Raw genomic sequence first — 24,439 nt, 5'->3', positions numbered from 1 at the left:
CGCTGAGTCCCCGAGCTGCCCTCCTCCCTCTGCTTCTAAACTTATAGCCCAGAGCTCTTACCAGGTCCTGGTTTTCGCTTTCTCCTCCCAAGGCCGGGGTCGCTGCGCCAGGCCCCGGCCCTCCAAGGCCTGGCATGTCCCCTGCTGCCCAGCGCCCATGGTCCTGACGCTGCTCTTCTCCGCCTACAAACTGTGCCGCTTCTTCATCATGTCAGGCCCACGGCCGGGCGCCGATCGGCTGACAGTACCGGGACCGGATCGGAGTGGCGGCACCAGCCCATGGTGGGCTGCGGGCGGTCGCGGGTCTCGCGAAGTGTCGCCCGGGGTGGGCACCGAGGTGCAAGGCGCGCTGGAGCGTTCGCTGCCGGAGCTGCAGCAGGCGCTGTCCGAGCTGAAACAGGCAAGCGCGGCGCAAGCGGTGGGCGCGGGCCTCGCCGAGGTCTTCCAGCTGGTAGAGGAAGCCTGGCTGCTGCCGGCCGTGGGCCGCGAGGTGGCCCAAGGTTTGTGCGATGCTATACGTCTGGACGGTGGCCTCGACTTGCTGTTGCGGCTGCTTCAGGCACCGGAGCTAGAGACCCGCGTGCAGGCCGCGCGCTTGCTGGAGCAGATCCTGGTGGCTGAGAACCGGTGAGGGAGAGCGCCGTGAGGTGTGGGGCGGCCAAGGCAGTGGAGGTGGTTGGAGATGGCATCCCATTGCTGATTTCGCCCTAAGCCCATAGTTCTCCCCTGCATCTGGGTGCCTTTCTGTGTGCTACCCTCTCATCAGGCCAGCCATGACCTCATTCTGCAGCGTCTGATCAGGAACAGAAAGTTTTTTGCTGGGATGAAATGGTAGGGACAGAGAAAACTGAGGTATCTTCCCTTCTTCTTATATGGAAACACTATGCTTGGCTGCTTCTCCTTTGCCTACTTCCTGGGACCTTCCTTGAACTATTATGAAGCCTTTGGAGGGCTCACTCTCTCGGTCTTCCGGTGCCAGAGCAAAACAGGCTGTCACACTCCTAATTCTCGAGGAAATCTCAGGCTCTCAGCTCAGAATTTTTGGAGGAATCACTTTGAGCATCCAGCCCTCACAAGTGTCATGGGGATGAGCGAGGGGTGTTTCTCTGGCATTTTCGATCACCTTTGATATGTGGGGATTATACAACTGTCAAAAGTACACAAACAACGATTTAGGTTGGGAGACCCAAGGTAGGGTTCTGCTTGCTTAACCCCTCTCACCCAACATCCGCTGTCCTGATTGAGATAGGCAGTGAATAGGGAGAACTGGAAAATGGAGCGGGTGCTTGCTGAGTGTGTCGGGGCCCAGTTTGGCTGGTGTGGGTTTGGTATGTGGGTCAGGAAGCCAGAACTGGTGGTACCTGTGGACAGTGGGTGCAGGAAGCATGACGCAAACATGCCAACACGTTTTCAAGAATGAAAATGACTATCCTCGCTTATCGACAGCTCTGAGAGAGTAATCTCTGTAAATCCCCAAACAAAGGCGGATACCTTTCAGGACCAAGGACAGGGCACAAGGCCCGCTATCCCTCTCGGGTTTTTTTCCCCCAGAAACTCATGAGCTCTGCACTCAGCCATCAGGGACAAGACTGGAAGGGAGAGAGAGAAAGGGACCACGGGAGGATCTGTGTTTATCCTCCATCAGTCAGGCTCCTCGATGCCTCTTTTTGTCATCCCATTCTGGCGGTTCTGGATGTCCCCAGGGTGCTGTTGCTTCCAGCCATTTCCCAGAATCCTAGCTCACTGGCTCTCACCCCTGAACTGTCAACAGTGTGGGGCTCTTCAACTCTGGTCCCATAATACCCAGTGAGGGCACTTCTAGCTAGCGGCCCTCTAAAATCACAGGGCCACTCCACCAGGGGGACAGAATGAATATACTGAGGAAGATAAGTGGCTTCCTCTAAATAGTGGATGAATAATAGAGGAGACGATTTTTAATATAAAGAAAGAAAACTATTACACATAAATTCAAAACGCAAAGGTGTACAACACGTGGTACAATGTTAAAGTTCTCAACAAAACCTCTTTGGAGGAAAACCACTGAACAAGCTTTTAGTATCTCCTTCCAGAGAGGGGCGGGGCACATACAAGCATTTGCATGAATACATACACACATACATGTATATATTTGCATATATGCAAAAAATTTTATATATATCTATCTATATCTATATATATATTTCCTTACTTGACAGCTGGGATTTGAAAGTAAGCCTGTGAATCTACAAAGATTGTGGCCATTCCATTAGACTCACAATCTCAGAGAACAGAATTGGGAAGTGAATTTACAGTTTTCACAACCATACATAGATTGAACTTCAGGAAGGTGTCTGGGCATAGGAAAAGATGAGGGCTGGAGGCTAAGACTAAGAGGTCAGAATAAGGTTCCAGCTGTGAACTGATGTTCCAGAGTAAGCCTTTCACTTCACTGGGCCCGAGGCTAGTCCTCTGAAAATGTGTTAGGTAAGATGGCTTTATTTTTTTTAATGTGTAGGAATGTGTTGCCTGCATATATATCTGTGTACCATGTATGTGCAGTACCCATAGAGGTCAGAAGAGGATGTTAGAACCCATGGAACTGGAGTTAGAGAGGATCATGAGCCACCAAGTGGGCTCTGGACATTGAAACCAGGTCCTCTGGAAGAGCAATCAGTGCTCCTAACCAGGGAACCAACTTTCCAGTCCTGAGATGATTTCTTATGCACATTCTAGCCCGAATAGCCTAGGAGTTTACCTAGTTCAAAGTCAAGATGAAGAAACTCTGTGACCTTGGGCATGCCATGACTCCTGTTTGACCTTAGCTTTCTTCCTTGGTAAAAGGGGTGCTTGAGTTCTAGAATCCGGGGTGGTTGGATAGTTCAGACCCATTTGTCTGTCCATTTGCAGGTTGGCTATAGAGAGGCTGAGTGATGAGGTCAGCAAAAAACTTTGCTGAACTAACTGCATGTCCAGGACTTAGCCAGACTCTGCACGGTACACAAAGTTTCAGGCACTGTGGTCACTGTGACATCCACAGAGCAAGAATTCTGTCATTGGAAGTAACCTGACTAGGGGAAGTCACTATTTGTTGAAGTAAGTGAGACAGGAAGTTTTTGCCCCTACCTTGAATACGCAGCTTGCTTGCTAGCCGCAGGCCTTCAGGAACTGCCTCAGGCATATCCTCCTTGCAGCAGCCAGTTTCTTCAAGCTTAAACCAGAACTGGATACTCCTTTCCCAAAGCTCTTGAGTGGCTTCCTGTTGGTTCCAAAGATAAAGTGCAGACACCCTGCGGGAGTTGAAAAGACTGCCAGGATGTATTTCTTCCCCACTTTCTTTGGACCCTCTGCTTTAGTGCGGCTAGCTCCCCAGGGGTACCCACTCTCTGAAAGCTGCAAGCCTATGCTTGCATGTACTTGTGTCTGCAATGGAAGATCCTCTTCTCCTGGCTCATGTCCCAACCGTCCTTCTGACCTAATCCCTAAACAACCATTAAATGTGTTTCTTGTATCTGGTGAGAGAGACCTTTGTTTCTTTTTCTGTGATGCTACAGATTGGATTCAGGACCTTATACATGTTAAACAAGCACATTGCCATTGACCTGCATTCCAAGCCTGTCTGTCTGTCTCTCTGTCTGTCTGTCCATCTGTTTGAGACAAGGACTCTATAAATTACCTAAACCAGACTACAACTCATGACAGTACAGGCCTTGAGCTTTCAATTCTCAACTTCTTTTATTTTGTTTGTGGGTTTTTGTTTTGTTTTGAGACAGGATTTCTCTGTGTAATTTTGGCTGTCCTGTAACTCACTCTTTAGACCTGACTGGTCTGGAGCCCAAGAGATCCATCTACCTCTACCTCTGGAGTGTTGGGATTAAAGGCCTGTGCTACCACTTCCAGAGTAGTTCTCAATTTCTTGAGTAGATGAGATTACAGATTTGTTACTGTGTCCAACTCGGTAAAACCTTCAGGATTGTTTTGAGTACAGGTGTTCTTAATTTACATAAATGATGCTGTATTATATAGTACACTATGTTTCTTTTTCCAACTTTATGTTATGGTCATAAGATCCTTCAAGTTACATACTGGTGCAAGGCCAGCCCGTCTACCTACTGAGTTTTAGGACAGCCAGGGCCACACAGAGAAAACCCTGTCGAGAAACAAACAAAAACAACAATGAAAAAAAAAAAAAGATCTTCGTATTACAATGACGTAACTCACCCAGTGGGCACCCCTCCCCCAGTGCTTCAGGACTTTCACAACCCTCCAGCCCTGTGTTAGCCAACCGGCTAGGCAAAGTCTATTCCGAGTACCAACCTCTGACTACCAGAAGGTTGAAGTGTCTCTTTCTGTTTGCTAATATATAGACTTTCTCCTTTATATTGTCTAAGACTCTGCCCATTTTCTATTGAATTTGATGCATTTGGTTGGTTTGAATATTTACTTACACATACTCTATGCATTAGTAAACCCCTTCTTGATTTTCTCCTTTTCCTTGCTGATGCTAGATATTGTGTTTATCTCTGGCCTCCTTTTTCCTTCTCAAACAGAGGAACTCATCAGTGTCAGGACCCTTTGCTCGCTCTCTCTCTCTCTCTCTCTCTCTCTCACACACACACACACACACACACACACACACACACACACACACACACGGCTCTGCTCTTAACTATTTGCAGGCAGGTTTCTCAATGTTATTTCCAAGATAAAAATCTCCATAGACACATCCCTCCTCCATGACGTCATCTAGTTTGCTAGCATGGTGCCTTACTACAGTGAACTGGGACATTCATTGGTTGCTTGCTCATGGCTGGCCTTATTTGCTGGGGCTGAGTAAGATACAGTCAGGCTTAATCACTGTTTAACATCAACCTCTCTAGTACCAACTTGGGCACACAGTAGGTCCTCAAAACATTCACCAAGTGAGTAAGTAAGCACGCATCAGTCATGAAACATGAAGGGAGGAGTCATTCAGAGGCAAGGTTAAAAGTGGTGCACTTCTAGTAATACGTCAAATGACAAATTCACATTGTGACAGCTCTGTCCCAAGTGCGTTTTATGGATTATCTTTTAATGATTTATTTTCGTCCATGGGTGTATGTGTATGTGCCTGTGTGTGTAGGTGCACTACAAGACCAGAAGAGAGCAAAGGTTCCCTGGAACTGGAGTTACAGGAGTTGTGAGCCATGCGGCCTGATGTGGGAGCTGAGCTCTGGACCTCTTTCCAAGAGCGGCAAGCACTCAGAATGACTGACCATTTCTCCTACCTCTGTGGAATATTGTAATAGTCCTGATAATACTTTTATAAGCTACGTATTATTTTCCCATTATGAGATGGGGAGACTGAAGTCGAGAAACGAGGTGTCTTATGTTTGCAATTAGAAAGCATTAGAAGGACGGAGAGATGGCTCAGTGGTTAAGAGCACTGGCTGCTCTTCCAGAGGTCCTGAGTTCCAATTCCCAGCAACCACATGGTGGCTCACAACCATTTGTAATGGGATCTGATGCCCTCTTCTGGTATGTCTGAGGACATTGACAGTGTACTCACATATATAAAATTTTAAAAATCTTTTAAAAAAAAGCAAAAAACAAAAACAGCAACAACAAAAAAAAAGAAAGAAAGAAAGAAAGAAAGAAAGAAAGAAAGAAAGAAAGAAAGAAAGGAAGGAAGAAAGAAAGAAAGCAAGCAGAAGAGAAGGGCCCAGGAAGGCCTAGGGATCTCCCATAGAGTTAAAAGCATTCAACCCTGTTTGGAGAGAGAGTAGAGGAGGTGGTGGCTGTGTCCAGGCTAGTGCTTCCTGATAATCAAAGAGACAGAAGTCAAGATCAGAACAGAAAGGGTAATAATACTGCCCACCATGTCTTTTACGACACTCGTGAGGCCCAGAGATCGGACCAGGCTTCCATGAGAAAGTCAAACTCAGGAGACTGCAGTCACAGGACGTTCTCCTTCTGTTTCTCGGCAGGGACCGCGTAGCGCGCATCGGCCTAGGCGTGATCTTGAACCTGTCGAAGGAACGCGAGCCTGTGGAGCTGGCACGGAGCGTGGCGGGCATCTTGGAGCACATGTTCAAGCACTCGGAGGAGACCTGCCAGCGGCTGGTGGCGGCCGGAGGCCTCGACGCGGTGCTGTATTGGTGCCGCCGCACAGACCCAGCGCTACTGCGCCACTGCGCGCTGGCGCTGGCAAACTGCGCGCTGCACGGGGGCCAGACTGTGCAGCGGTGCATGGTGGAGAAGCGCGCCGCCGAGTGGCTCTTCCCGCTCGCTTTCTCCAAAGAGGACGAGTTGCTGCGGCTGCATGCTTGCCTGGCGGTGGCCGTGTTGGCTACCAACAAGGAGGTAGAACGCGAGGTCGAGCACTCAGGCACGTTGGCGCTCGTCGAGCCGCTGGTGGCATCGCTGGATCCTGGCCGCTTCGCTCGTTGCCTGGTGGATGCCAGTGACACAAGCCAGGGTCGTGGACCAGACGACCTGCAGAGCCTGGTGCTGTTGCTCGATTCGTCGCGTTTGGAGGCTCAGTGCATAGGGGCTTTCTACCTGTGCGCCGAGGCTGCCATCAAAAGCCTACAGGGAAAGACCAAGGTACTGGTGCTTTGGTGCTCTCAAACTGGAGTTACAAACAGGTGTGAGTGGCCATGGGGGTGCTAGGAATTAAACCCGTATCCTCTGGAAGAATAGCCAGTGCTCTTAACTGCCGAGCCATCTCTTCAGCCCTGAGAGCCTTGATGTTTACAAAGATCAACCTGGCTGCTATAGATGTGGGTGTGACAAGGGTAACTCTAGGCTGTTGTGGATATTGGGAGACAAACTAAGAAAGTGGAGGAAGGACCCAGGTGGTAGTAAAGCATGCCTTTAATCCCAGCGCTCTGGAGTTAGAGGTAGACAGAGCTTCGCCAGTTCAAAGCCAGACTGGTCTACAGAGGAAGTTCCAGGGCAACCAAAGCTACAGAGAGACCCCGTCTCAAAAACAAACAGGCAAACGAAAGCAGGAAGAAAGGCAAACAAAACAAAACAAACAGGCAAACAAAAGCAGGAAGAAGGGGAGAAAGTGGAAGAAAGGAGGGGTGTGGACAGTAGTATCCAATAGACAGAGAAAGGATTGATCCTTAGAAAAGGGAGCAGGGGCTGAAGTTGCCCTTGGCCATGAGTATGAGGAGGTAAACTGGGTAAGAGATCGCAGTGAAAGGGGGAGACTAGTAGGCTGTGTTGAATTTGGGGTGCCCAGCAGATATCCAGTTGGGAATATCTTCAGTGGGCAGTTACCTCACCTGCATCTACAATATGGAAAAGAGCTGGAGACAGAGCCTTGGGGTAGAACCTCAGTGTATCAGCTAAATAAGGGTCATCTGAGTCACAGAGAGTACCCATGCCCGAGATCTAAACCACAGCACTTTCTTTGACTTACTGTGTGACCTTGGGCAACTGGCTTCCTTCCTCTGGGCCATGTTTTTACTTTTCTGGAAAACTGAGGGAGTCAGACCACATCACCGGCACTTGCCCTTCTCATGGGATTAGCGAGTTTCATTACAAAGAGCTTGTGGGTTTTGTTCTTAAAATAGTACAGGTTTAAGATTGTCACTATACTGTCAATCTTTTTATATTACTCTGGGGTCCCTTGGGAGTTGGTGACAGCGATGAACAGGGAGGGGACCTCTGGTTTGCACTACACAGCAACACTGACCCTTAGCTTTCTCGGCCCTTTCTCATCAAGGACAAATGAATGAAGTGTAACAAAGACATATAAGTCCCACTCCATGTGGTGACTAAGACATGTCCTCAACTGGCAGTCCATGATCAACTAGTGACAGGGACATTCAGAGTGTGGTAGTAGGGCCAACTGAAGGTGTGGAATCAAAGCGAAATACATGGAGGAGTTATTGATCAAACTGGATTTCCATGAAGTAGTGGGATTCCAATCAGGCTAAAAGAACCCTTAGGTTTAGGAACTCCACAGATGCGGGAGCTGGGAGTGTGGAGGTCCACTGCCACCTCGCGGCCATATTGAGAACTACAGACTTCTTCCTAGGGTGTATAGGCATGGAAGTTGGAGGTCCTACTAATCAGGTAGGGACGGGGGTAGAAGGGGTGACTTAGTGATGAAGGCTAGGGCAGTTGGTGGGCCTTCATTGAGAAGAGGCAGGAGATGCCACGTTTGGTGGCAGCTGGGGAGCTGGGAACCTCAGGCGCCCTTATCCATCTTCCTTCCTAGGTATTCAGCGACATCGGCGCCATCCAGAGCCTGAAACGCCTGGTTTCTTACTCCACAAATGGCACCACGTCGACGCTGGCCAAGCGCGCGCTGCGCCTATTGGGCGAGGAGGTGCCAAGGCGCATCCTACCCTGCGTGGCCAGCTGGAAGGAGGCTGAGGTCCAGACCTGGCTGCAGCAGATCGGCTTCTCCCAGTACTGCGAGAACTTTCGGGTAGAGCTGTGGGCAGCCACCTTCCCCTTTATCGAAAGAGAGCATCCCCGAGGGTCGCGCAGCCTCTGGGGGGTGTCCTGAGCACAGGTGTCCGGGTGCCCTATAGGCCTCAGGCCAGCTTCTCCAAGGTGGCCTTTTAGTAGTGGGAAACCCGCGTTCAGCCACCTTCGGGGTCCCATCAGCCTCCACTACCACCTCCTGTTCTTCCCCCTTGCATCTTGGGGTCGAGGGGTGAGCCTTCCTCACACCTCCCCCTCCCCCAGGATCAGCAGGTAGATGGTGATTTGCTTCTACGACTCACAGATGAAGAACTCCAGACAGACCTAGGCATGAAATCAAGCATCACCCGCAAGAGGTAAGGAGCCCCCAGCCAGTCTAATCCAGTTGGGTCTTAGCCCCTGCCACCAGGTTCATCTTTAGCACCCTTAGCATCAGAACCTCATAGTCTTTTACCTCCCGGGCAGGTTCTTTAGGGAGCTCACGGAGCTCAAGACCTTCGCCAGCTATGCTACTTGCGACCGCAGCAACCTAGCAGACTGGCTGGGCAGCCTGGATCCTCGCTTCCGCCAGTACACCTATGGCCTGGTCAGCTGCGGCCTGGACCGCTCCCTGCTGCACCGCGTGTCAGAGCAGCAGCTCCTGGAGGACTGTGGCATCCGCCTGGGGGTGCATCGCACGCGCATCCTCTCTGCAGCCAGAGGTAAGTGAGCACACCTGGGAAACCCGCTCCAGTTCCAATCCTGAAAGGGAGGGGAGGACCAGGCTGGAGATGCAGAGCCTCCCTTGAGGAGTGAGCATCTGGCTGGGTTAGACTGGGCTCTGAGGGTGTAAAGATGAGTCTGCTTCCTTTTGTCCATAAGGAGTCCTCCGCCGGAGATGGGTACCAGAACAAGAGTAAGGATACAGTCAGCAGGTGGCCACAGGAGGAAGCATTCCCAGGACTCATGGGAGCCCAGAGGAATCACTGCCTGTCTTGGTCACCAAGGTTCAGACTTGGGAGGAGGGATTGTCCAGGTTTTAAGGGATATGTGAGGGCAGGGAGAACAGGAAGGACAGCCAGGCAGGGGCAGCTTGAGCAAGTGTTAGGAGAGGTAGGATAGTACGTGAGTATTATTGGTGGGACATTTGTGGTCTGGGGTGGGACTAAAGGCGTGGCGTTATCATATATCCAACATTTTATGAAGTCTGAGTTCTGGTGGTATGTCCGAGCAGAGCCTCGGGGGCAGCTCCCTTTTCTTACTGACTTATTTCCACGGAACAATTTGCTCTTTAGCCATATATATGTATATATGTATGTATATGTATATATATTAACTATATATCCCAGTCATGTTTTTTTTTTGTTTGTTTGTTTCTTTTTTTCGGAGCTGGGGACCGAACCCAGGGCCTTGCGCTTCCTAGGTAAGCGCTCTACCACTGAGCTAAATCCCCAGCCCCCCAGTCATGTTTTTTCTTTTCTTTTCTTTTTTTTTTTTTTTTTCAGAGCTGGGGACCGAACCCAGGGCCTTGTGGTTGCTAGGCAAGCGCTCTACCACTGAGCTAAATCCCCAACCCCGTCAGTCATGTTTTTTAAAAGATTGATTTTTATTTTATGTGCATGAGTGTGTGTGTGTATGTATACCCCCATGAGCCCCTGATACCTAGGGAAACCAGAAAAGGGCATCAGAGCCCCTGGAACTGGAATTACAAATGGTTGTGAGTCACCATATGAGTGTTGGGAACTGGATCTGGGTCCACTAGAAGAGCAGCCAGTGTTCTTAACTTCTGAGTCGTCTCTCAAGACCTTGTAGTAAGCTTTTAACATATATCTTCATAACTGAGTGTGAGGTATACACCTGTAACCCCCAGCATGTGGGAGGTGGAGACAGGAGAATTGCTAAAACTTCAAGGTGAACTTGGTATACGATGGAGTCCAAGGCTATCCAGGGCTATGTAAACTGATCCTGTCTCAAAAAACAAAACAAGGGGCTGGGGATTTAGCTCAGTGGTAGAGCGCTTGCCTAGGAAGCGCAAGGCCCTGGGTTCGGTCCCCAGCTCCGAAAAAAAAGAATCAAAAAAAAAAAAAAAAAAAAAAAACAAAGTGGATAACCCAATTATTTTATGACCATTCTATGTTGTGGAAGTTCAGTATTTTAAATTAACTTTTAAAACCTTTTAAAGAATCAAAAGAGGTAGGGGTTGGGGATTTAGCTCAGTGGTAGAGCACTTGCCTAGGAAGCGCAAGGCCCTGGGTTCGGTCCCCAGCTCCAGAAAAAAAAGAACCAAAAAAAAAAAAAAAAAAAAAAAGAATCAAAAGAGGTTCTTAGGGCTGCTGAGATGTTTCAGGGGGGTAAAGGCTCTTGTCGCCAAGCCTGATGACCTGAGATCAATTTCCATGACCCACATCATCGGAGAGAAGACGCTCCCACAAGCTGCTCTCTGACCTCCCCAGGCACCACTGTGTGGCACTCCATCCTGTTCTCTCTCTCTCTCTCTCTCTCTCTCTCTCTCTCTCTCTCTCTCGCTCTCTCTGCTTTTTGTTTGTTTGTTTTTGTGGGGGTTTTGGGTTTTTGTGGTTGTTGTTATTGTTTTTAAGACAGGGTTTCTCTGTCCTGGAACTCAATTTGTAGACCAGGCTGGCTTCAAATTCACAGAAATCTGCCAGCCTCTGTCTCCTGAGCACTGGGATTTAAACATGGCAGTATCCAGCTCAAGTTGTTTTGAAAAGCTTGTAACTGAATATTTCCATCATAGGTTTTAATTTTAGAGATAATAAAATGAAAAAAATAATCTGAATACATTTTCCAAGGTTATAAAAGCCATTAAATGACAACTAGGATTTGAGCCCATATATTTTTCTGCATCCTCAACAGACAAATGTGTGCGGGTGTTAATTATGGATATTATTAGAAGATGAATCCATTTCATTTCATTTTATCCGTCCACTAGGCAAGAACAAACCAAGCACCTCCACGGCAACAGGGACTGTTTCTCCTGCTTTCAGCTGCAGCTTCTGTAACTCCAGGATTCCTTTTGTTGCTGTTCTTTCTTTGCCTTGATTTCATTCATTTTTGAGACAGAATCTCTCTGTGTAGTTTTGGAGCTCGCTGGCCTTGAACTTCGGAGATCCACTGGCCTCTGCCTCCCAAGAGCTGAGACTAATGGTATGCGGCATCTCATCCAGCTAAGATTTTTTTTTTTTTTTGTTCTTTTTTTGGAGCTGGGGACCAAACCCAGGGCCTTGTGCTTCCTAGGAAAGCGCTCTACCACTGAGCTAAATCCCCAACCCTCTTTTCTTCTTTTTTAAAATTTTTTTTAAGATTTATTTATTCTATATATATATGAGTACACTGTAGCCGTCTTCAGATACACCAGAAGGGAACATCAGATCTCTTTCAGATGTTTGTGAGCCACCATGTGGTTGCTGGGATTTGAACTCAGGACCTCTGGAAGAGCAGTCAGTGCTTTTAACCACTGAGCCGTCTCTCCAGCCCTCTTTTCTTCTTTTTTAAAAATAAGGTTCTAAGGCAAAAATAGTTGCTACTCTGGGAAATAAAGAACCATGAAATCTTCATTTTTTGTTTTGTTCTGTTCTAATTTTTAATTAATTAATTAATTTTGGTTTTTTGAGACAGGGTTTTTCTGTGCAGCCCTGGCTGTCTTGGAACTCACTATGTAGATCAGGCTACCTCTGCCTCCTGAGTGCTGAGCCCAAAGGCGTGAGCTACCACAGCCTACTGTTTTATTTTGTTATTTTGTTTGTGTGTGTAGCTCCTTTGTATGTCTGCATGTGTGTTCATGCATGTGGAGTCCAAAGGTCAATATTGGGGTGCCTTCTTCTTCTATTGCTTGTCACTGGTTGTTTTGTTGTTGTTTGTTTGTTTGTTGTTTGTTTGTTTTGAGACAGGGTCTCACTACACAGCCCCACTGGCCTGAAACTCACAAACAGATCAAGGCTGCCCTCAAACTCACAGAGATCTTGCCTGACTCCCAGTGCTACGCTCGAGCTGTGAGCCGCCCCAACTGCATGATTTTATTTTATTTTATTTTATTTTTTGAGACCAGGTCTCACTGAATTCAGAGTTCACCTGGCTAAGCTAGGTGACAGTTGGCTCTGGAGATCCCTTTCTCCACCCTCCTCCGTTCTACAGTGCCAGGGCTACAGGCGTGGCCACCTACCATACATGCACACTTTACATTCTTCATACTTGTTCGTCTTTTTTGGGGTATGTGTGTCATATGCTGTGAGGCCTTGCATGTGAGGAGCAAGCTCGCCTCCACTGAGCTGAGTTCCCTACCCACGCAGTTTGTTATCTTATTACATTTACTTACCTTAGTGTGTGAGAGAGACTGTGCGAGAATGTGTGTGAGAGTTTGTGAATGTGTGTGAGTGTGTATGAGTGTGTGTGTGTGTGTGAGTGGTGTGTGTGTGTGTGTGTGTGTGTGTGTGTGTGCATCAGACAAGGTCTTGTGTAGTTCGGTCTGGTCTTAAACTTGCTGTATAGCTGAGACTAGCCTTGAACTTGTGATCTTCCTGCCTCCACCTCCCAGTGCTGGGGTGACAAGCCGCTGTGCCTAGTCTGCAGCTTTTCCCCTTTGTGGTGATGCGAAGCACAGCTACACTTTCACTTTCATCACAGCGTTCAGAAGATCGGATTTTTGTATCGGCAGGCTTTGTATCGGATGCTTTTGCTTAGCTGCAGACTAATGTGATGGGACCCCTGTGATGTAGGCTAGGTTAAGCGAGGACATCTAGGAGGCGGAGTCAATACAGCTTCCCTTACAGCAGTTCATAGTCACCGTGGGTGTCTCAGATGGCTATAGTACTATATACACTACTATAAACTTAAGAGTACCGGCATTTAGCGACTCAAATGTAAGGCAGGAGCTGAGGTAGAAGCCTGGGTTTCCAGTAGGAAAGAGGAAGAAGGACCAGCGGGATTGGCTTAACATAGGCTCAGTTTGGAGTGCTTATGGGCAACTAGCTAAGCTACTCTGCAGTTCAGAAGGAAGGTAAAGCTAGAGATTTAGGTCAGTGTCCTCAAGCTAGATCCTTCCTGGCCCAGGGCTCACTGAGCAGTAACGACCCTTTCTGAAGCAAGTCACGTTGCCCAGACAGACCTGAGAAGTTTGAATAGACAGGGACCGAGTCTCCAAGATGACAGACCTCGTAGTAAGTAGTGGGGAAGGGCCGCCCTCACCTCCGTGTCTCTTTCCTTGGCTCCAGAAATGCTACATTCCCCGCTGCCCTGTACCGGAGGCAAGCCCAGTGGAGACACCCCAGATGTCTTTATCAGCTACCGCAGGAACTCGGGTTCCCAGCTGGCCAGGTGAGAAGGGGCGGGCAGGTGGATGGGGTTCGGGGCCAGGCCAAAGTGTTGACCCTCTCCCCTGCAGCCTCCTGAAGGTGCACCTGCAGCTGCATGGCTTCAGTGTCTTCATCGATGTGGAGAAGCTGGAGGCCGGCAAATTCGAGGACAAGCTCATCCAGAGTGTCATGGCGGCTCGAAATTTTGTGCTGGTGCTGTCTGCGGGAGCGCTGGATAAGTGCATGCAGGACCATGAATGCAAGGACTGGGTGCACAAGGTAGGTGCTGACCTGGGCCTCTGTGCTGACACATCGCCCGGGGTGGAAGGCTCCAGGTTTTCCCTCACCCCTCGTGGTCTGCGCACCCAGCCACAATCAATTCCCAGCTCAGTTTTCTCATCTACAAAGTAGTAATTACTGACCTGTCTTATCCATTTCTAGGGTTGCACAGATCGGAGAGAGATAAAAATGCATGGAAAAAATAACACTTGAGCCGAGTGGTGGTGGTCCACACTGTTGATCCCAGTGCTTGGTAGGCAGAGATGGATCTCTGTGAGTTTGGAGTCAGTTGGGCTGTATAGTGAGACCCTGTCTCATTAAAATAAAATTAAAATTAAAAACTGAAAAAGAAAAACCACCATAAAATATTGCCCACACTGATTAATGTGAGCACTACGCCAGGGCTGAGATGATCAGGGTAGGCTTCATGGAGGAGGCAGAATTTGAGAAATGTACTAAGAATGCTAGTTAGGGGCAGGAGAGATGGTAAAACCACGTGCTGCTCCTACAGAGAACTGGAGTTCCTAGCACCTACCTCAGGCTGTGCGCAGGCTCCGTAACTTCCTCTCTAGGGGATCCAACGTCCTCTTCTGGCCTCTGAAGGTACCTGAAATATCCACACACAGACATAAACACACAGTTTTGGGTTTTGTTTGTTTGTTTGTTTGTTTGTTTTTAAGGTGTCATAGACTCGATGACCTGAGTTTAGGCTGAAGGTCAGAGGTACAGCGTCCTTACAGTGTGGGCCTCAGATAGGTTGGGGTTTGAGATCTGACTTTAAAATCTGTGGTTTCCGAGGACCTGTATCATGCCCCATGACAGAACTGAGAATGTTGGGGCTGACCTGAGAGATAGTTGAGAGAACTTCGCATGTTGGTAGCTTGAAACTGGCCATGGTGGGAGTATTTATACCAAAGAAGTTGGCAAGCATTGCAAAGCAGGACTGGGGGGGTTCTGTTTATGTGGTTGGGTTAGTTGCTTTTTTTTTTTTCTTTTTTCTTTTTTTCGGAGCTGGGGACCGAACCCAGGGCCTTGCGCTTGCTAGGCAAGCGCTCTACCACTGAGCTAAATCCCCAACCCCGGGTTAGTTGCTTTTTACTCCCTGTGGAGAGCTCACTACTTCACATCCACCAGGATCCCACTTGTTAGGCCAGAGCTATGGCGCCAGAGCATAGAGAGTATAAGGGAGGGAGACCAGCCACGGGAGCCGGCTCAGCACGTCAAGGCACCGGCTGTCAGACCTGACAATCCACGTTTGAGTCCTGGATCTTACATGGTAGAAGGAGAGAACTGGTTTTTTGTACAGATGTCTTCAGAGCTCCATGCATGTGCTGTTGTTGCATGTATGTACACACACACACACACACACACACACTCTCTCTCTCTCTCACTCACACACACACACACACACACACACACACACACACTCAGAGAGAGAGAGAGAGAGAGAGAGAATTCTTGGGTCCCCCCAAGTAACAACAGGGTTTTTCTTTGCCTGCTGTAGCCCATTTTAGCTCTCAAATACATAGCGACCTAATAAATTTATTAAGAAGCTGCAGTAATTATGCTAGACTCAGCTATTCTAATCCTCATGTCTGCCTACGTCCCAGCCACTTGCTCCTTTACCTGCATCTGAGGGTCCTGGTTCGCTCTGTTCCATGTATGTCCTTGTGGCTGCTCTCACACTGAGACCTCATGGCCAATCTTTCTGCTCCTTCTCCTCCTGGTCAATCTCTTTTCTCTCTTTGCCTGGGACCCCTGCCACCCCTCATTGGGACTGGAAGTCCCGCCCTATTCTCTTCTGCCCAGCCAGAGGCTGAATAAGCTCTTTATTAACCAATCAGAGGTGATGGAAATGAATTTCTACACATCTTTGAGACAGGAGATGCTCCAAATATCATGACAATGCCAACATCCAGACTGCAGCCAGATCTCTGGGCACAGCAATCAGTATCTAAATACAGTGCACAATACCATCCCCCAACACACACACACGCACACACATAGGCATACACACACACATACACACATACACACACACATAAACACACACATACACACACACACACGCACACACATAGGCATACACACACATACACACACATACACACACACACATAAACACACACATACACACACACACACGCACACACATAGGCATACACACACACATACACACACACATAAACACACACATACACACACACACACACACACACACACACACGTTTGAAAAAGTGTTAAATAGGTAAGGTAAAATCTGCACGCAACGCCCTAGGGGTCAGAGAGTCCATGTCAGGTGTGGTAGTTTCTTGGCTTGTTGCTATGATAAGATCCTGGCAGAAGCAAGTTAGTGACAGCAGGGTTCATCGCAGTCTGCAGGTAAGTATCATGTTCCGTCACAGCAGGGAAGGCAGGGAAGGCAGGGAAGGCAGGGAAGGCAGGGAAGGCAGGGAAGGCAGGGAAGGCAGGGAAGGCAGGGAAGGCAGGGAAGGCAGGGAAGGCAGGGAAGGCAGGGAAGGCAGGGAAGGCATGGCAGGAGCAGCTTGGGGCAGCCGGCCACATTCCATCTACAGTCAGGCGGCAGAGCATGGCTAATTCTGCTTCTTGGTCAACCTTCCCCTTTTGTGCTGTCTGGGATTGAGGTTTAGGAAACGGTGCCACCCACTTTTAGGATGAATCTTCCTGCCTCGGTTAACCCAACCAAGACAATCCCTCACCAGAGGCATGGCTAGGGCTAGCCTAATCTAGGTAGTCCCTTACAGATGTGCCCAGAGGTTTGTCTCCTAGGTAACACTAGATCCAGTCAAGTTGAAAGTCAGTTTTAGCCACCATACAAGGGGAGATGCTAGGGCACTGAGTGTGAGGCTAAACACGGAGTGCCATCCAGGTTGGCAGTGGGAAAGAGGGCTGAGGCCTAGAGGCTACGAAAGAGGTGCTGAATCTGGAGCCTGGCTCCTGGGGGAGACATGGGACCAGGAAGATGTCTTCTGGGAGGGTGACGGGCAACCTTCTGAGGGGATGAGAATCGTCTATGAGTGTCAGGCCAGTTCAGACCTGTTGTGCATGTGCACAGCCCAGGATGGGCTTAGCCTCAGAAGACTTAATCTGGAGCCCCCTGGGGCTGCAGGTTTGAGGGACTTGGGGAGAAGCACCTCCCACCCTTTGGCATTTCTTCCCATTATCTGTCAGATGACAAGGCTCCAGAGACCAGTCTGGATGGCAGCTATAAACATTCTTCCCCTGGGCGCCAGCCCTGAGCCTGGTGAGGAAGGAACGCCCAGGCAGGTGGTAGATATGGCTTGCTCCTTGGATTTTGTCCCGAGGTCTCTGTCATCCTCTTTAGTTGTTTGCAGTGCCTAATTGTCTCGGGCTTCATACTCCCTTCCTGGAAGCCACATTTAATGGCTAATCAATATACAAACCCACAAGTGAACTGCACTTCCAAAAGTCCCGTCCCTGAGGTTCCCCTCAGAAGACAAAACCCATTCGGTAAGTGCTTACCAGGTCAACATTAACAGTGAGTAGTGTCCCCAGAAGAGTAGCCTGTGGGACAGCATTACCTCTGCACTTTACATTATTTGTTTTTAATTTTTATTTGTTTCCCTTTTTGGAGATAGGGTATAGCTATGCATAACCCAGGCTAGCCTCTAATCACAATCTTCCTCACCTTAGTCTTCTCCTGTGCTAGAGTTACAGTCCTGAGTTACCACACCCCACTGAATTGCTCCTTAAATATACACAGTTTTTAAGTACTAAATCCCGCTCCAATCACTTGCTGTGGGATGTAGCCATTATTCCACACAGCAATCCAGTAAGATCATTTAACTGTCATTAACCCTGGTCTACATATTAGAAAACAGACTTTGAAAGCCCATTATTTTTGCCTTAGGTCACAGAGCCTGTGTCAGAAATCCTGCATATTCCTTACTTTTCTCAAGGTTGTAACCAAACAGTGGACAAAGAGAAACTTGAGGGAGGAAAGGTTTATTGTGACTCACAATGCAGGGGCTTCATCCATCATGGCTGTGAAAGCCAGGAAGCAAGACCAGCTCCTGTCAGTAGCTGGAGGAAGGTGCTAGCTCTCCTCTCTGGATGGGGGAGGAGTGGGGAGGTTGCCATTCAACTGGCTTTCTTCTTCCCGCCCCCCCCCCTTATATTCAGTCTAGGACCCCAGCCTGTGGAATGGTGCCAGTCATATTCAGGGCAGTTCGACCCCCTTCAACTACTCCTCACTAAAACATTCTCACACATACCCAAGTGAATATACCTCCCCAATGGCCTAGATTAGTGTGTGTGTGTGTGTGTGTGTGTGTGTGTGTGTGTGTGTGTGTGTACGTCTGTGTGTGCATCTCTGTGTGTATCTCTCTGTGCATCTCTGTGTGTGCGTCTCTGTGTCTCTGTGTGTGTATGTGTGCGTCTCTGTGTGTGTTTCTCTGTATCTGTGTGTGACTCTGTGTGTGTCTCTGTGTATACACAGAGAGTTGAAGAACAATACACAAAGAGTTAGTTCTTTTCCTTCCACAGTGAAAGGGACTGAACTCAGGGTGACAAGCTCTGTGGCAAACACCTTTACCAGTTGAGGCATCTCACTGGTCCTCTGAGTGTTTTTAACTCACTAAGGCCAACAATCAAAATTAAGCAGTCGTAGTCAATGTGAACCTGGATCTTTTTATTTCAGAATGCAGTCCCACTACTATGTGTTTTGCTGCATTCATTCATTCATCTGTCCAGGCAGTGATTAAGAATGGCTGACTATGAGCAGGGCTTGGTGAGAGATGATAAGAAATAATGAAGAACAGGCGTGGCCCCTGCCCTGAATCATCTTGTGACACCACAGAGAAGAAAAGTATGAAGTAAATTACCCCTGAATTAGTTAAAGTTTTAACTGTTCCGTGAGCCTCAGAGCCTGGGGAATTTGCATAGGAGACCTGATTTGATCAGAGATGTGAAAGCAGGTTCCTTTGGGAAGTACTGATTGAGCTCAGACCAAAACCATGAGTGGATATAGGCAAGGGAGCAAGGAACCATGTTCTAGGCAAAGTACACAGCACGCGCAAAGGTCCTGTGCAGGGAGAGAGGCAGAAAATGGAAGGAGCTGCAAGCTCTGACTAAGAGGACAAAGCAGGGGTGGAGTTTGAAAGGTGGGCTGTGGATGACTGTACAGGGCCTTGTGGGCTACCAAAAGGACGTAGAACTTTACTCTATGAGCCACGTCAAGTCCAGAAATGAGATGTCAGATTTTTTTTTCACACAATGGTCCCTGAGGTTCACTGGCCAGCCTAGTGTACCTGGTGACTTCTAGGCCAGGGAGAGACTGAGATGGTTTGAATAGGAATGGCCCCCACAGACTCATGGGTTGGAATGCTTGGCCCATGGGGAGTAGCACTATTAGGAGCTGTGGCCTTGTTGAAGTAGGTGTCGCATTGCTGGAGGAAGTGTGTCACTGTGGGGGCTGGCTTGGAGGTCTCATATGCTAAAGGTATGCCCAATGTGGCACACAGCCTCCTGCTGCTGGCTGGTCTGGTTGTAGAACTATCAACTCCTTCTCTAGCACCATGGCTGCCTGCACTCTTCCATGTTCCCACCAGAGTGAGAATGGACCAAACCTCTGAAACTGTAAGCAAGCTCCAATGAAATGTTCTCTTAAAATAAGAGTTGCTGTCATGGTGTCTCTTCACAGCAACACAACCCTAACAGAGACCTTGTATTCAAAGGGGTGGTGGTGGCACCTGTCCTTGTGTGCTGTCTGTTGCTGGGACGTATGTTCTATTTCCAAATGCAACTTGGGAAGGGAAGGGTTCACTTGTGTACAGGTCCTCTCTAGGCCTGCCTGTCCTAGGATAAAGACTAAAGGTTTATATACTGCGAAAGCTGAGAGAAGTCAGGGTAAATTTTCAAACCAGTGTCTTGCCCCCCACTCATCTCAGGCTAAGGGTCCTCTCATACCCGCCGGGCTTCTGTGTGGGACTGGGGAGAGGGTGTCTGTGTTAACCAGGTATTCACCATGTGACAAAACACTCAAGGACATCACAAGGGAGGAAGACTTACCTTGGCCCATGGTTTCCGAACTTTTTGGTCCATGGTCACTGGTCCTGTTGCCTTGAGTCCTGCTCTGAATTGGAATGTTGACAGTGGCCAGAGGCACAGAGTAGGAAAGGGGAAAGGTTCTACCAAACCTTTCCAGGGATAACCCTATCCCCACCCAACCCCATCCCACCCCCATTCCCTCCTTTATCCAATTAATTCCCACTTCCTGAAGTCTCTCAGCCATTTCCCCGTAGTGCTGAGGACAGCATCCAAGGCATGGGCTTTTGCAAGGGTTTTCAAGATAAAACTCAGTTCCTTTTTCATTCTTCTTTCTCCAGGAGATCGTGACTGCCTTAAGCTGTAGCAAGAACATTGTGCCCATCATTGATGGCTTTGAGTGGCCTGAGCCTCAGGCACTGCCTGAGGATATGCAGGCTGTACTCACCTTCAACGGCATCAAGTAAGCCTCAAGCTCTGAGGAGAGTTAAGGAGGAAACTGTGGTGGTGGTGGTGGTGGTGGTGGTGTGTGTGTGTGTGTGTCTTTGTATGTGTGTGTATGTGTGTGTGTGTGATATGTGTGTGGTGTGTGTGTGTGTGTGTACATGTGTGTGTGTGGTATGTGTGTGTGGTGTATGGGTGGTGTGTGCTTATGGTGTGTGTGTGTGTGTGTGTGTGTGTGTGTGTGTGTGGTATGTGTATGTGGTGTGTGCGGATGTGCTTGTGTGTGTGGTGGTGGGGGTGTAGCATTAGATATTTTAAAATGCATCATCCCACACCACTGCTGGTTACTCTCTAGCCCGGCGGTCCTGAAATCTTTCCATCTGACTTGTTAAATTCCCTTGGTGCTTCGCTGCCACGCTAGCCCCATGCAGTGGCTGCCCATCTCACAGTTAGCTGTCACAAATATTCCTATAACCTGGTAAAATCAAAACTCTTGAGGCTTGCAATTTATAAATCAGATTTATATCAGTAAATTCTCACCCCACAAAATGTCCACACAATAAACTCAGAGCCAATTGATATTGATATAAAGTGCCCACCTAGATAAGACAAATTGTCCTATAAGATATTCATAGCCACCTGTGGCTCTTTAAAGCCACACAGATCTGGGTCATCCTTCTCTTCCTCCACCTTCCTTCCTTCTTTCCCTCCATACTCTCTGTCCTGTCTCTAAAATTCTCAGCCCGCCTTTCTGGTTCTTTTTTTTTTTTTTTTTTTTTTTTTCAGAGCTGGGGACTGAACCCAGGGCCTTGCGCTTCCTGGGTAAGCGCTCTACCACTGAGCTAAATCCCCAGCCCCTCAGCCCGCCTTTCTTTTTCACTGCCCTATCACACACAGACCTTGCCTTATCTTGGGCCTGCCCTGGCCTACATATAGACATGAACCCACAGTGGGTTGTATGTGGTGTGTGTGTGTGTGTGTGTGTGTGTGTGTGTGTGTGTTCAAGACCACCAGCAGCACCTGGGTGAAGCAGATGGCCCTGGCCCACAAGGGCTCTACTCACCCTCTGACCTATTTTGTTCTCTATGTGCACAGATGGTCTCATGAGTACCAGGAGGCCACCATCGAGAAAATCATCCGCTTCCTACAGGGTCGCCCCTCTCAGGACTCCTCTGCCGGCTCTGACACCAGTTTGGAGGGAGCTACATCAATGGGTCTGCCTTAACCTGTCCCCAGTTCCCATGCCCTGCTGTGACCCTCGATTCATGTCCCTACCCTTAAAGGAATAGCTCCTCTATATGCCACCCTGGCTGAGGCAAACCAGACTGTCCTCAGGCAGTCCTTTCCCTGCTGCTACCCTGTGGCCTACATCTAACCCAGAGATGCCAGGCACAGGTTAGATGAGAGGACACTCCTGTGTCAGGCCCTGCCATCAGGTTCCAGCTCCCATGCAGAGCCATGTCCCTGCTTAGTTCTGGACACCCAATACAGGGGAAGGCCATTTTCCTATCTACTGACCTAAGAGCAGCCAACTTCATTAGGGTGAAGTTGGCCGCCTCCTGTAAGTGCAACTACAATGTCTGGATCCCCAAACCTGGGCTCAGGAGGATGCTGGGGTGGGAATCCCCCAAAGTCTATCTACTCACATTGTGCCTGGCCCCTGGCTCACCCGGCTTCCTCCTGCCTCATGGCCTTGCTCTGTAACTACTGGGTACCCCTTCTCGACTTCTGTTAAGCAGCCTCCTTTGGCATAGTGGGAGTCAGGGCGCGGTTGAATCGATCCTCTGCCTGGCCTTGTTGTCCCTCCTGGTGTAAGAAGGGACCCCTTGCTTCTTCAAGGGGATCACAAGAGCCCACCCAAGCCCAAACCTCTGTGCGTGCCTTAGGCTCCTGCCTAGCCTATTCCACCTGGCTTCCCCGGCTCCTCACCCACACACAGGGCTTGTCACCCACCTGCTCAGGGAGCCCCAACATTACCAGTAGCCTGCACAGAACCTGCACCATGGGAAGCAGGCAAGCCATCCACAGGCAAGGTCTAATACTGGGGCAGTGTCTCTCACTGAAGTGTGTCAAATCCACTGGGAAATCTTGTGAAAGTTCAGAGCAGGCCATCTGGGAAGTGCCTGGGTCTCTGCCTTTTTCTGATTCCCAGGGGAGCTGATGCAGGAGAGCCCTCACCAATCCAGCCATGTTCCAAACACCCCTCCCCTGGTCCCTAATCATCGCAGCAGCCTTTTCCAGTCCTGTCTCTCCAGTTTCACAGAGCCGAGAGGCTGAATGATGGGACCAGGTCCCCAAGTCCCCAAGTCATTGGTAGCAGCCTCAAGACCCTGCCCTAGCCCTGGCATCCAGCACTGAAGTGTCCAGGTCTGTCCTGAGACTCATCCTAAAGGCTGTGGCCCAAGCTGGGTAGCTGCCTCTCTCTGGCCACAAAGAACTGAGCAGTATGGGGTGGGTCTTGGCTAAAAGGCAGAGCCTAGGGCATACAGAGATAACTGAGCAGGATTGTCCCATGTCCCTCCCTTCACTGGACAAGGAAGGCAGGAAAGCCAGCTCTTGCCGTTACTCAGACTCAAGCTTGGGATAAGCTGGCACCACCCTGCTTGCTGTCTCCTGGGGGTTGTGGGGTCACACCTCTCCTGGAGCTGCCCAGGCTACTTGCCCTCGGTCTACATTATCAGAGAGCCAAAAGGCTTTCTCTCCAGGGTTGGGGACAGATTCCTCCCGCTGTCCATCTTCCATGGGTTGTGGCTGGCCCCTGGCTGTGACTATCTGTAGTCCTGTCACCAGTCACAATCCCACATCCTATTCTGTGGTGAGGCAGATGGAATGGTGCCCTCTATGATAAATGCAACGACAATACAGCATATGAGTTCTCCCTTGGGAAATGTTCTGTCTTCAGTCCCACATTCTCCAGAGATCCCCGTGGGCAGTACTGGAGAAATTTCTGATTCTTCTTGTTTGGGGCATGTCACGACTACCTCCACTGTCTGGCCTTCTGTTGACCTGTCCCCTAGTGTCTTCCTGGGGAACCAGAGCACAGCCTTATGTCCCAGCCAGGATAGCAAAAGGGTCAAACCTCCTCTAGCTAGACAGTATGCTCTGTGGTGACACAGAAGGCCTCAACTTCTGCCAAGCATGGTGGACCACACTGATCTTGAGACAGGCTCTTCAGTAGCCCCTCAAGCAGCCCACACTCACATGGTCTATGGGTCCAGGGTTTCTACCTAGCTGAGCTGTAGCTGCTGCCCCCCAGATTGGGGCTCAGTCAGGGAGATCCCTACTCTTCATACCCACCCATCTCTTGGGAGCTACAAACTGCTTAGGGATATTAAGAGGCTAAAGATCCAGCTACTATTCATTCATCCCTTCACTGGGGATCCCATCCTGGGATGTATGGAGCTGGAGGGATCTCAGAGCTGTGCTTCCTAATGCATCCAGTTAGGTCCTTGCAGACAGTTTTGGGGGAGTGTTGATCCAGTTTTCTGTAGGTTTATTCAAGGTCAGATGCTGCCAGAATGGAGCCTTTCCCTCCTCACAGCTTCTTGGCAGTGGAGTCAGTGGAAGCCTCTTCTTTTTTTTTTAATTTTTTTTAATTAATTAATTATATATATATACACACACACTGTAGCTGTCTTCAGATACACCAGAAGGGGGCATCGGATCTCTTTACAGATGGTTGTGAGCCACCATGTGGTTGCTGGGAATTGAACTCAGGACCCCTGGAAGAGCAATCGGGTGCTCTTAACCACTGAGCCATCTCTCCAGCCCGGAAGCCTCTTCTTGCTTAGACTTTCCTATCTCCAGAGGGACAGTGAGGCAGGAGTGTGGAAGTCAGATGGACCCTGGTGCAGTTCAGTGAGCCTTAGTTTTCTCTGGGATACATCTCTTTCACCTGTATGGCTTCCAGCAGGGAAACTAGCTTACGGTTTGGGCAGGAAGAGACAGCTGCAGGGTCTAGCTCTCATGGGCAGTTCCACTTTGAAGAATGACAAACCTCC

General features: G+C 49.1%; 1 protein-coding gene across 1 annotated transcript; it reads left to right on the top strand.

Moving 5' to 3' along the window:
- The first annotated feature begins 30 nt into the window (after positions 1-30).
- Positions 31-23,400, top strand: Sarm1 (sterile alpha and TIR motif containing 1). Its single transcript, NM_001105817.1, has 9 exons — positions 31-627; positions 5,943-6,561; positions 8,189-8,401; positions 8,665-8,756; positions 8,866-9,101; positions 13,608-13,710; positions 13,778-13,967; positions 20,336-20,457; positions 21,534-23,400. Exons 1-9 carry the CDS (start codon positions 158-160, stop codon positions 21,661-21,663), a joined length of 2,175 nt encoding a protein of 724 aa, NP_001099287.1. The 5' UTR covers positions 31-157; the 3' UTR covers positions 21,664-23,400.
- The last annotated feature ends 1,039 nt before the right edge of the window (positions 23,401-24,439 follow it).

Source organism: Rattus norvegicus, chromosome 10 (assembly GCF_036323735.1).
Source record: "Rattus norvegicus strain BN/NHsdMcwi chromosome 10, GRCr8, whole genome shotgun sequence".
Lineage (NCBI taxonomy): Eukaryota > Metazoa > Chordata > Mammalia > Rodentia > Muridae > Rattus > Rattus norvegicus.
This window is presented reverse-complemented; position numbering and strand designations above follow the sequence as displayed.